We start from the raw sequence: 14350 nt of genomic DNA, 5'->3' as shown, positions 1-14350 counted from the left end.
ATTTTTTTAATGAAGCGCTCGCGTCTAACGACAATCCCAAAGTAAACAATTTAAACAAACATTACATCAAATAATGACTAAAATTTAAACCAATTTGATTAGTTAAGCATAAACAAGGTTTTGCTTCATGGTACATGTTTTTTTTTTGTAATTAAAAGCTTTGTATTACATTTTATCAGTAAAAACCTTTGTGAGACAACTTATGGATCAACTAATATACCCTCAGATCATAGAAAGTACTAGATGGCTGACGGAGGCGTGGCGCGTGTCGCCACGACATGGCCACATCGTGGCCATACCGGCCCGCCGTAAGACAGTAGCAAATTAGCTGTCATTGAACAATGTGCGCGTCAATTTTATTGAAATGCCGAATTATAGCGTTATTTTGTGTCGAAATAGGAGTGCATCCAAAAACTATAAGGATCATGGAGTTACATACCACATGTGAGTACATTTTTTTTCACGTATTAGTCAATAAAACCACACATTTTAACAAATAAATCCAGTGACATATGATTTTTCTGAGTCAGACCATGTTGTCATACAAACGCGTGGCAATTTGTCTATGCATCTTACATTGACGCTTTGGCATGGAAAACTATTTGTAGTGTCCTTAGCAACGGCGCAATGCATTAAACCGCTAACGATATTCACAGGGGCATTATTGTTTCTTGGTACGACCGCCAACCGCTCCCTTCATTGAGGCCGCGAAGTAGAGTGGTGCTCGTGCATATAATTGATCTTTGAGCGTTATCGATAAAAAATGTTTGGATATAGTGTGTATGAAAGTAATTATTTTTCAAGTAAAATTTTACAATTATTTTATATGCACCTAATGTTTAATTTAATACTTATTAATTTGGATTAAAAATCGATTAACTGATTTAATTAAGTACAATTTATTTATAACATTATAGTTTATACCTATAAGTATATTTTATTCAGGTTCTTAGCAACGATTCGAATAACTGCACTAGGTATAATCAAATATGTTCATGATTGCAATTTTTTTCAGTTTCCCGAAAAATCCCAGTATTAAAGAAAAATGGATAGATGCTACAGGAAGAGGGCCCTAACTGGTTTACGAGCGAGAAAAGTGTTATTTTTTCGGATCATTTTCAAGAAAAATGTTTCCAGTTACACTTCGCCTCATTTATATAACGATAGAATATAAATATGTTTAAAATAATAGTATATTGTATACTTAGTCGATCCAAAAGTTCTATCAGAAAGATTTTTACTGATAATTATGATTACTCTTTCCTTATTTTTCGTACATATGATTTAAAAGCTTATTTAATGGTGCATTATACTTACAATATAATTTACTATAATTTGCTTTCGCAGTTCTTCATAACTCTATGTAACATGCTGGAATTGCTTTCAATTGGTGACGAAATATGCTATAATAAACTGAACCTTTTATTTTATGAAGCGCTCGCGTCTAACAACAATCCCAAAGTAAACAATTTAAACAAACATTACATCAAATAATGACTAAAATTTAAACCAATTTGATTAGTTAAGCATAAACAAGCTTTCGCATCATGGTACATGTTTTTTTTAAATTAAAAGCTTTGTATTACATTTTATCAGTAAAAACCTTTGTGAGAGAACTTATGGATCAACTAATATACCTTACACGTACCTTAAAATTCTTAGCTCGTAAATAAGGTCAAACATTTAAAGGAATATAAATTAAGTCTATGGCAATTATTACTTAAAACAAAAATGTCAAAACTCTAAGGTCATGTTCAGAACATGTAAAATATCGATAGCTCTATCGAATTGTCCTCACTCTAGTGCCGCCGCTCTAGGCTCCTACACCGCGCGGTTTGGCCAATCACAGCGCGTGAGTTGGTTGTCTGGCCACGCCTTTAATGATGTGGTGGGGGACAGTTGGAGACAGCGAGACTCGTTGAAATTATGCTTCGTTATAAATCTCCTTACTTCTTATATCTATGAATATACCTTACGCGTACCTTAAAATTCTTAGCTCGTAAATAAGGTCAAAAATTTAAAGGAATATAAATTAAGTCTATGGCAATTATTACTTAAAACAAAAATGTCAAAACTCTAAGGTCATGTTCAGAACATGTAAAATATCGATAGCTCTATCGAATTGTCCTCACTCTAGTGCCGCCGCTCTAGGCTCCTACACCGCGCGGTTTGGCCAATCACAGCGCGTGAGTTGGTTGTCTGGCCACGCCTTTAATGATGTGGTGGGGGGTAGTTGGAGACAGCGAGACTCGTTGAAATTATGCTTCGTTATAAATCTCCTTAGTTACGGTCTTCTTCGTACTTACAAATACCGAAAGATTTTAAAAATTATTTTAATGTTGAGTATTGAGTACTGTACCTTTAGGTAAAGAGCTTAAGTGTAGCTTTTTAGGGTTTCGTAGTCACCTAAAAACCCTTATAGTTTCGCCATGTCGGTCTGTCCGTCCGTCCTCGGCTTTGCTCCGTGGCCGTTAGTGCTAGAAAGCTGCAACCTCTTCCTCCCACACAAACTTTTTTTTTGTTTATTGCTTTAACTAATCCAATAGTGTGGGATATCTTTTAATATGTACTTTAAAACGAATACGGGCCTATAAAAACTATTATTTCGATAAAGTTATATTTTCGGAAATAATCGCTCAGAATGAAAAAAAAATTGTGTCCCCCGCCCCCTCTAACTTTTGAACAATGGGTCCAAAAAATATAAAAATAATCCTGAAATAAAAGCTTAATAAGCACTTTCAGTAAAAACTATAGCGAACATGATCGGTCCAGTCGTTATTGAGTTATTACAAAAAATCTTCTCTCCTTAGTAAAAAGACGTACACAGTGCTGCAAAGGTAATCCTCATGCTTGTAACGTACAGATACTTACTAATAGCCCCGGTTTACCCTATTTTGACAAAATGGTAACTACGAAACCCGCCTACACTGAGCATGGACCGACATGCTCTTGGCCGATTTTCTTGAATGTGAGTGTGGGAGGTATGCAGATAGGCATTCGATATTTGAAATTTGTTTAAATACGTCTGATTTACAAACTCATTCTTTATTTAACATTAAGTTTGTTTAAAACTTTTCACTGCCTAATGTGTTCATTTGAATAGCATTAGCAAGCGACTTTGTCTGCGTAGAATATAAATTAATAAATATTATAGGATATTTTTACATAAATTAACAAAACCCCACAGTAAGCACATCAAGGCTTGTGTTATGGATACTCAGACAACGATATAACTATATACACAAATTCTCAAATACATAGAATACCCATGATTCAGGAACATATCTGTACTCGTCACACAAATCATTGCTCTTATCGGGATTCGAACCCAGGACCATCGACAGAAATGAGTTCCTTTCAAGTTTCAACCCTTGGTTAGCAATTTACTATTTTTAACTAGGATATAACATGTTTTTAACTCATCAGACCGGAAGCAGACAATAGTATGATCAGATAAACTTGGTCGCGACGTCATATTTTACTAAAATTGCTTTGTTTTTAAACTCCGATAGATAAAGAAGGGTGCCATTCGCTTTGTCTGAGCGCAGTCTATGTCGTTGGCATCTAACAGGTCGACTCATAAAAGCAAACGTAAATTTTATTCCCAAAGTATCTTTAAGGTGTAACAGATATACCTACTACTATCGTGTACTGTACCCCTGGTGTAAATTTATTCGATATCGTAACGTGACGTACGCGTTTGCGTTAGTCTCATTTTGTATGGGATTTTGAGTTTCCAAAACGTCCTGCTGGGCGCTGTTTCTAAATCCCATACAAAATGAGTCATATCGCAAACGCGTACGTCACGTTACGCTATCGAATAATTTTACACTAGGGGTTCTGATTAGGATAAATAAAAGTTTTTTTACGCGAAAAAAATACATGTTTTTTTTCTATGGGGCATGTCGTAAAAATACCCTCCATACAAAGATCAAAAAAATTTCGCTTTTTCCTAATCATAACGCTATTACCTATATACTAAATATGCCTTCAAACAGATCCCCACTATTTTACACCTTATTTAGCTCATTTCTGAAGGATGTTTCGAGTTAAATTTGTTTAAATTAAATTGTATACATCTAGCTTTTATCTATTTGCTATCATTGTCTAGTAAAAACTTTACGTCATGAAAGGCCATTTTTTGTAAAAGTAATAGCGGTTACCGTCGAACATAACTATCCACTCACATGATTCCAGCAACTAAGGTTTCAACATTTCGCACCTCTAAAATGATCGTCGCAACTCGAGTTGCGAACGGAGTGTATGCGGTTTTTTATTTCTTATCTGTGAAGGGCTGCACAGATATGGTGTAAACATTTATTAAAACACAGAATACAAACGTGACAATATTTAAAAAATGTTTCAACCACATAGACATAACCACAGTATTTTTTATCTATGTTACTTTGCAAGTTGATCGGGAAAGTGCGTGTGTTAAAAGTTGCTGCGTGTTTTAAAATGCCGTAAGTATTCAAATTTACATATTTCTGTTAGTATTATATATTAAATTACTCCGCGTTTATTGGTCTATTAGATTAAAACTATATTTTAGACCTACTTAATATTGATGACCATAAAATCTCACTTCAAACCAATAACTCTGTAGATTTTTGGCGTGTTTCCTATTTTAATGCCCTAGATTTCTATGATTACCAAATATATCTTGAGCAACCTATAGTCATTAAATAGTTCGATTATTAAATTACATTAATAAACAATAAAGTGCATTAAATCACTGTGTATTATCCAGGATTAGCGAACAAACCATGTGACGGAAAATTGTAGTACAAACACAGCAACTGTGGTTGCTTAAAGCATTTCTGCACATCGTAAGGCATGTGGTACACTAGACGTTGCATACGCGTTTTGGGGTGTTTGTTACTACTTACTTATAATTTCTATTTACTAATATTTCTTTGCTATATTGCCCGGATCCTGGGGTAGCTTGCCGTTTTTCGTCTGGCAGTGAATGTGTTAAAAGTTCCTATTTCTGTTGAACATCTGCATCGCGCGACTGTTGTGTCTCCGCCCTAAATAGGTAGCCATCTTTGTTTTTGACATGGCGCAGGTCAGTTTGCCGGCCGCCGCTGTTATCACGTGTTGTTTATTTACGTTTGTAATCAGTATAATTTCATGTGTTAATAGTTACTATTTACTTATTGTGCTTAATTTGTTATAAGTTAGTTCGGTTGTTGGTGATCGGCCGTTTTAAAAACACCAAAGTTTAGTAGGTATGTAAATACTCTTTTGTTATTTTAAGTTATAAAGCCACTATAGCCATTGTGATAATTACATAAATTATGTATTTTATTTCAAGGTAATTAGTGTCTTAAACGGTTTTTTACTATATTTTTGTACTTCAGTGTCTAAATTAGCCACAAAAAAATCACGAACATAGCACATAGTTACACGCCAGGTGGAGCAATTCGAAAGTTCCTTATCAGAATTTGAATCAGTTTTACTCTGCAATTTTATAGGTGAGCTATCAAGGTGTTTAGTATCAATTAAAAGGTTATTAAGCCTTCTTTAAATGAAAAAAAAAAAAAGATATATTATCGATTTAGATTTTTTATTAAAAATAGTTTTCTACTATAACTCGGAAATTATTCCTTTGGGTAAACTTCGTGAATTTTTAATAATTATTTTTATTATAACAGCAAAAAGTTAAAGTAAGAAAATAATTTAATAATTTCTTTGTTTCTTTACCATTATAAAACCGAAAGAATAATTCCAAATGCTTAAGCAGAAGCAAAGTTATCGATTTTTGAAGATATCACGATACTGTGCCGTCGTATCTGCGAAATGGCAGAGCAATTCAGGGCACCTTTCGTTAAAATCGGAATCATGTGAGTGGCTATTTATCTACACACATATCATAAACCTTCTATGATGCCTTAAAAATCCGTAAATAATGGCCAACATTACGATAAACTATTTTGTTCTAACAAATTTCTTATCTGTGAAAATGTTATAATTGCTTCATTACTACATCAAAATGAAGCGCTGGTGGCCTAGCGGTAAGAGCGTGCGACTTGCAATCCGGAGGTCGCGGGTTCAAACCCCGTCTCGTACCAATGAGTTTTTCGCAACGAATGTACGAAATATCAGCTGATATTTACTAGTCGCTTTTCGGTGAAGGAAAACATCGTGAGGAAACCGGACTAATCCCAACAAGGTCTAGTTTACCCTCTGGGTTGGAAGGTCAGATGGCAGTCGCTTTCGTAAAAACTAGTACCTACGCCAAACCTTGGGATTAGTTGTCAAGCGGACCCCAGGCTCCCATGAGCCGTGGCAAAATGCCGGGACAACGCGAGGAAGAAGATTACTACATCAAAATCGATTTGGTAATGACATTCAAATTTCGAACATCTCTGAAAAAAAAGCAATTCGATTCGACCTCTATTCTAATATCAGTCGAGATGCCTTTTTGTTCGACATGAAATGAATGTAAATGCATACAATTTTGACAAATCGACCGATATGGAAATAGGCCCCTGACTCTGGTTTGTCTCTGAATTAAAAAAATAAAGTATGAATGCGTGACATGCGTGAAAAAAGTTTTCATTTACCGCCATTTGACGTACTTACAGTTTATCTCTTAATTAGTTTTAAGTATGTTTGTGAGTTTGATGAGTTTGTTTTGTGGTTTTGAAAGTAACTATAGCAAAAGTTTCGTTTAAAATGAGCGATTAACATATTTCGGCCACGCCGCCACATATCCGCGAGTTCCGCCAAAAGAGCAAAGATCCCCAATGTTGGCTGTAATTTGGGTTAATGAATATAATATATCATAGAAAGTTTATAGAAACTGTACATAATTATATAGGCATTAAAACACTCGTGTGGTCCTTTGAAGACACTCACTTCGTTCGTTTCTTAAACCCACACTCGGATTTTAATGTCTTTCATTATGTAACAGTCACATAAACTGCTATTATGGAAACGAAAAGAAATTAAAAACAGCGACACTTAAAAAAAGTTTTCTTATGTTTGCGAACTTTGGTCCTCCCATACAATGATTTGGCTTATTTTAAAATTCCAAGCCTTTTTTTCACCACTGTTTTTTACTTTGAGGATCACAGAAAAATGAAAACCTATTACATTTATGACCCATTTGTTTTAATTCGTTGCCGTTGTGAATTATCCATTTTACAAGCTTTTATTTACCGCCCTGTTAGTAAAGTTTGTTATTTAGTGTTGCTCAAAACTTGGAAGCTTCACCCTCTTCCCGATTTCAAATTGAGCTGAAAATTTGCATGCATATGTAAGTCGAGTGACAATGCAATATTATGGTACCATCGAGTTAATCTGGTGCATCTCACACCCGACGCACCCATTACGACGCAACATTCAGGGTGCTTGGATCAGCACCCTGAATGTTGACGTTTACAATACTAAATAATAATGTTAATGTAATTAATTACCTATTTTTTTATTTATACCATACGATTCAATAAATAAAAAATCGAGTTACTCTGATAATGGAGACAGGAGGTGGCCACAAGAACTCTATAATGAAACAACACAACCTAATTGTGTATTGGATTTTTAGAATTGTCCCGATGAGTATTAGTTGCCTGTGGTAAAGTACGGTCAGCGACATAAGCTTGGACCAAAAATGTCATTTTTCCAAAAACTTATTAAACTTATTAGGTCATTCACATTACAAATGAAAATCGTCCTCCAGTTCCGTTAAGTAAAGTTAAGAAAACCGCAAAGCTCTTAAGTTAATAAATTGTCTATAAAATAAATCCGCAAATACTCATAACGTACACCAACGTATATGTATGTTTACCCAAACTTGTGGATATTTAATGTTCCCACGTCGCTCGTTAATTATCAGGAAACAGAGATATATGTGAATCGAACTCACCTATGATACTCTTGTAGGTATTTCACTATCGAATTAATACGGAAATTCGAACGTGAGATCTGATATGGGAAACTATTATTATTTTGGGAGGTTGTACAGACACAACTTAAGTATTTAATTTATACTCTGGTACAGCGACCTTTTGTCAGTAGAAAAGGCGGCAAGCTTAAAAAATGTAGGCGCGAAGAGTTTACTTTCCATAAAAAATTGGATTTCGCTCCTTTTTCTACTGACAAGTTGGTGTTCAGTAAAGTAGCGAATGAGCCTTGACATACAAAGTATAATACCTACTGAATGTAACGTTGGTGGTATTCGTAGGTATTGTATAATATTAAAAAAAGAAAAATATTTAACGCAATAAAATTAAAAAATTTAGCGCACCAGCTCCAAAAGGGTCTTTATATTTTTGAAAAACTGATGATAAAGTTGTTTTTTATCCACTCGAGTGGCAAAGTATGTTGATGTACATTTGAGTTATTACTTCTTTCCTTTGTTGCAGCCGTTCCAGTCGTTCATACTACCATCATGGCGGCAAGCGATATGGACGCTGGTCTTCGCCTTCATGGTGGTGGCGGCCACCATCGGCAATCTCGTCGTCATTTGGGTCGTGCTGGCCAACAAGAGGATGAGGAGCGTCACACATTACTTCCTAGGCAAGTAATAAATACCCGTGACTTATTATTTGTCTATTCTTTGCGATATTTTAAAGGCCGAACCGTGCAAATGTCTTATGGTGGCCATAGACGCAACGCAAACGTTAGCAAAGTGTTGCCAGTGCAATATTAATAGTCACGTTACAAATGTTACGTTCCCAAATTGGTCTTCTAAGGCCCCCTAGTTGACATTTATCCGGGGTAATTCCAGTGACAAAAATACAAGGACATCCCCAGCCAGTGATCACATTATTTTTAGAGCCACGCCAAGGAAAACAGTTTGTGTTACGAATTTAGATGAACTTGAGTGAGGTAGGCATCCTGAGCTGGGTCCCAAGAGGGATCTAAATCTTAGAATTTAATGGACGAAAGGCTGGCTAATGGTTCTGTTTATACTAGTGTAAACAAATAGAAAGCTAATGTGTGTTTACAACAGCATACTACACTTCATAAATCTTTGATCATTGACATATATCCAAGGACGGGCCTTACGGGCACTAATGGTGCTAGTTCAGTGATTTCACTCACGAATTCGAGCCAATTGTGCAGTCTAACGCAACTAGTTGCGACGAATCGCGCGCATGATGCGCACTTATCTACCAATCGTGTTGTGGTGTTAGACTGCATGATTGAGACCTACCGCGAAAACCGAAAATTAGAGAATTGCGGGTATCTTTCTCTTTTACTCTTACTAAGACGTAATTAAAGTGACAGAGAAAAATGCTCTCAATTGATGAACTTCGATTTTTGCGGTTTTAGTCCAGAAGTTCAACTTCGAACATTTTATAATTCTCGTTGGAAATTTAAAATCTGGGACAAAGGGCTGTACCAAAGCATTTCTTTAATTTCTAAATTTCTTGATTATTTGAATTCCGGTACAATCATAAAATAGTAAGTATATATATACTTGTTTTTACCCGACATCAGCCTTTTTGTCGAACTTGGACTACTTGACGTTGGACGTTGTATAATTTTTCAAAGGTTTCGAGGTGACATTCTTCTTACAAAGTTGCCAGCTGCCATCAAAACAGGACGTATTTCCTTTAACCACTCGCTTCGTATTTTCTAGAGAACTCAATTGCTAAGTAATAAGAGAGTGATGGCTGGTAATTACAGTTACTATAAGTAAGTGAGTGGTTAGAATATAATTATAGTTATGATCTTATGATTTTAACCATACGTGACATGACACATGGTCTCTAGAGAACTGCGCGGCATTTTTTTTAATTTACTAAGTAAGCGTCAACATCCATTAAATTAATTGTGAAATTTTCACGGTTGTTTCTCGGGATGCACGTCACATTTCCATCATATTTTCACGAGTTAGAGCTTTTATTGAATAATTAAATAAATTATTATTTGGCGACAATCTTACACAGTTCGATCTACTCGTAGCCCTAAATTAAGCAAAACTTGTACTATGGGAACTAGTTGACAATATACATACTTGTATACATAAATACTTACTTAGATACATAGATAACATCCATAACTCAGGAACAAATATTGGTGATAAATATCACACGGGAAATCATAACACATGATAACACACGTCCCACTGTAATACAACGCAACACACTGGAACATTTGTTAGAGTTAGTTTACACTTGTAATGAAAGCACTGGAATAGGATTTGAAACAATAGTCTTACGAATGTATTCTGTTGGTATTATTTTTATTAAATGGTTTTAATTGTTTTTTTTTTTCTTTTTCTTAATTAATTTTCACGCGTTACACAGTTTCGTAACACACGTAACATACGTAAATAAACACACGGGAAATCAATGCCTTCAGAGCCGAGTAGCATCTTCAAATACGTACATACATACATATAGTGCCGCCTGTTTTCCGGAGGGGTAGGCAAAGACCACGGATTTCCACTTGCCACGATCCTGACATACCTCTTTCGCTTCAAATACAATGCAATTTAACCCTCTTCGCTTCTTCCGCCTCCGAAAAGTATTAAAATCAAATGACGAACTAACAACACAATAACGCTCCTTTCGTGACAGCCAAGATTACTGACATTACTTATGTGACAGTTGAATAGTTTCCAGCTCAAAAAAATGCTTCAAAACAAAGTAGGTACCACATAACATACGTAAAACCCAAATGGATATTTCTTTAAACATAATAATTTTATTCATATCGAACGACGAATTGAACTTTTTTATCGTTTTTTAAGATGTTTTAATTATGTCAAGGACCGAATAACACAAATAAATAATAAACTTAAACAGAAACTATATAATTCATGTTCTGGAACTCTTTTAATAACTTATTGCTTAAGCTAGGTCCAGGAAAAAAGAAGTATATTTTTGTGATCCTTACCCAAATAAATGCCCTTGCCGGGATTCGAACCCAAAACCTCTTCATTTATTATTTTACATCCGGTGCATTGGTATATGTATATGAGGAATGTAAGGATGACACTTATCCTACTACCTTCCTCATCTTACTAGTAGACTGATCTATGAAATATTACATTACGATACAAGTGCGAAAACTAGGAAATCCGCAAAGAGTGGCGATAAATCCCTTCGGTCGTGTTTTAAATCGACACGAGTTGCGAATAACCTTTTCGCACGTGTATTGTACAACGTTTTACAGCACATAAATGGCCCTTTAAATTTTCGACATACGCACGTATAGTGCGAGTTACCGCACGAGTGAGGAAAAGTAGCTCCATATGTACTGTAAATAAAATTGTGGTCGTTATTCTCATTAAAATTGTGGTCACAAACGTGAGAAACTGCACTTGCTTACATTTCTGCGAATTCATAATATTTAATCAAACAGACACTACATAATTTATGCATTTAAAATTATAGATTCAAATCTTACGGCATCTGACGACGATAGTCAAAAATTAAATCTTAAGCGCGCTTACTTTTGTACCCTGAACAATAAAGTTTTCTGGAAACTTGCCAAAGTCATTGTTGGCAACACAGTCTGTTTTAATTAGGCACTTATTTAAGCCTACCTTATAAATCTACTGTAATCTTATTTGTACGCCTGAACAGTAAACTACTGAGTATAATAAATTGGTGCTACAAGAAAGTGTTCGTACCTACATGAAATAAATATAAACAATAGTACATTGTGGAACGAGGGGGTTAGGCGAAATATTGTACGAGAGTCTATATATTCACGACAGCCGCAGCCTTGAGTGAATTAGACTCGAGTAACAATATTTTTACCCCCGGAGTTACACACAATGTTTTTCATCACACTTTCGAAGAAAAAACTAAATTTTAAGCGAATTAATTTCTAAATACGGTGACATTTCATTCGTCCGCCGTATTGACATTTTTTAACTGGTTAGGCAAGGCGCAGACCTCTCGGACGTTCAGCCGCAATTGAAAATTGTGTATAATATTTCAAACGCCTATTATTAATCAAATTAAATATTTATTTTTATACATGAACAAAAATACTAAATTATAAACGTTAATATTTTATCCGTAAAACTCATTTATACTTAGTTAATTCGTATGAATTAGTTACAAAAACAACAGTGTCTTCGTTAAATCTTTGAATACATAGTTTATAATGTTTTGCATCAAACACCAAAATAAGTAGTGTACCTACTCACTCAATTCAATCACTACTACCTGTCAATTCAGCTGCAATGGAGCTAACTTAGTACCTCAAAAATGATCCCACCTCATTAGAATGAGCTTCTGTCGATTTTTAAGTAATTGATATGGAAAATGTATACGAGGTATGTTGTTTTTCTGTATATGTATTCCCATAAATTTGATTTTATGTAATAAAAAAATTCCACCGCTATCACATAAATAGGGCAACATTCAAAATCGTTCAAATTTTGCTGTCTGTTACTACGGTATTCGATAAAATCCCGTAAACGGTACACAGGAAAAATTAACGCCGTATGAACCTAGCCTTAAATGGTCAATCCCAATTGTCAATAATAAAAATGTTTTATTTTTTTAGTTTATTAGGGTTTTCTGAATGTATCCTAAGACCTCAAAAGTTAAAAAAAAATTAAACGTACAGATAAAATAATACTAAAGCACTAAATTCAAACTTATTTCACAGTGAACCTGTCGGTGGCCGACGCGATGGTGTCCACCCTGAACGTGACCTTCAACTTCACGTACATGCTGCACTCTGATTGGCCATTCGGAGACTTCTACTGCAAGTTCTGTCAGTTCATCGCCGTGCTCAGCATATCTGCCTCAGTGTTCACATTAATGGCGATTAGTATAGACAGGTAAATAACCTTAATTATATTCTTTATTTAATTGTGCCATTCACAAACAAAAGGGTACTTATTATCCATACATATCTGTTATTTCAATTTCGAGTAAACACTCTATCCCGTCGTCCTCTCCTCTCCCGTCTATTGAACGACCTGACCAAGATAACACGAAGGATTTTAACCATGCATTCCAGAGGTCATCATAAGAAGCAAAAAATAGTATCAACATGACTTAAGATCCATTTGGCCCAATTCCCGTTGATCTTTTTAAATGATAAAATAAAATTGTAAAAAAGTTTATTGTCAGTCACATGAAACCAAAAAAAAACTATCGTTAAAAATGCATTACCTATCTGTGAAACAGGGCTCAATGAAAAAAACATTATAAGACATTATAGTCTCTAAATATGACCACAAATACACCGTTAAAAAAATTCAGGCTCTTGGTCTCGTCTCGGTGTAAATTAATGACACTGTAACTTTTTATGACACAAAACAATGTTAATAATGTCGAAAAATTCCTCCCTGAGGACATTTTCGCCACTTTTAAGGAATGTCGTTTAATCAGTTTTATTGAAACCGTAAATCACTGACGGTACATTTCCAGCCGCTGTTCGCTATTAATTAAAACTTCCAGAGAAATGACTAATTACGAGGTCTGGGAAGAGAACAAAAACGGCCTTAATATATATGAAGGAGCGAAAGTAGGTACCTACTCGTTTTATCAAAATTTCTAGATCTGCTTTAAATACAGGCGAATCTTCGTATGTCTATAGATTTATGTTTACCCGGTGAAGTCGTGTTAGATCCTTGTTTTAATTTTGACAGCTGAATTAAATAAAATGAAAGAAAATAATACGTATTAAAAAGAATATCTGAAATTGCAACAGATACTATTGCTCGCAGTCTTCGTTATAAAGTCGTAATCATATCCAAAGAAAATACCCAACACAGACGTGCTTTGCAAATTCTATTCTATTAATATAATGTAGCTTTAATAGATTCCAGATAAACATCCCCTTAAGTAAACTTAACGTGAAGTTTTCTTTAAGTAGCTGTTATTGTGATAATATTTGTTTCCGAAAATCCTATTAAATTTTATTGTAATTTGTGTACCTAACATAAATGTTAAAATGATTATGCTTAAATGTTTGGAGATTTTATTTCTTAATCAAGCAAGAACAGCTGCATATAGATGAAAGGGAAACACAATTTGTAATCTAGAATAAGGCTTCTGGGATGCTATTTATCGCGGACGCGGAACACATTGCATGCATGCTTAGGGAGTCCGCTAGCTGGTGGCGCGGGGCCAGTGAGCGGGTTGGGTCAAAATTATAGTTGTCTTGTTTCTGACCACTCTGTCACGCTTGTATTTGTGTCTTCTATCAAATAAATAAAAGAAGTCGAGTACTATTGAATGTGTAGATTATAATTAACGTGAGAAAAAAAAATCATCTCATACAAAAAGATACACTCCGTCACATTTTTCGGGACAAAAAACAAGACAACGAAAATAATTTTGACCCGGTTAACTAAAAATAGTATGAGCAACACTAACTGGCACGGACGCGTGCGACGGATTTTACGTGGATTTTACAC

The 14350-nt window shown here is 35.0% G+C and overlaps 1 protein-coding gene across 3 annotated transcripts in view; it reads left to right on the top strand.

Moving 5' to 3' along the window:
* The window catches only part of LOC133520757 (tachykinin-like peptides receptor 99D), a 249977-nt gene that overhangs the window by 222218 nt on the left and 13409 nt on the right, over positions 1-14350 (top strand). The window contains exons 4-5 of one of the 3 annotated variants that reach the window (XM_061855394.1): positions 8373-8526; positions 12589-12763. In XM_061855394.1, coding sequence (XP_061711378.1) covers positions 8373-8526; positions 12589-12763 — 329 coding nt within the window. Of the gene's footprint in view, positions 1-8372; positions 8527-11689; positions 12764-14350 lie in introns of those variants that run through there. The other 2 variants (XM_061855393.1, XM_061855392.1) reach the window with 2 other exon arrangements.

The sequence above is a fragment of the Cydia pomonella genome, chromosome 8 (assembly GCF_033807575.1).
Source record: "Cydia pomonella isolate Wapato2018A chromosome 8, ilCydPomo1, whole genome shotgun sequence".
NCBI lineage: Eukaryota > Metazoa > Arthropoda > Insecta > Lepidoptera > Tortricidae > Cydia > Cydia pomonella.
This window is presented reverse-complemented; position numbering and strand designations above follow the sequence as displayed.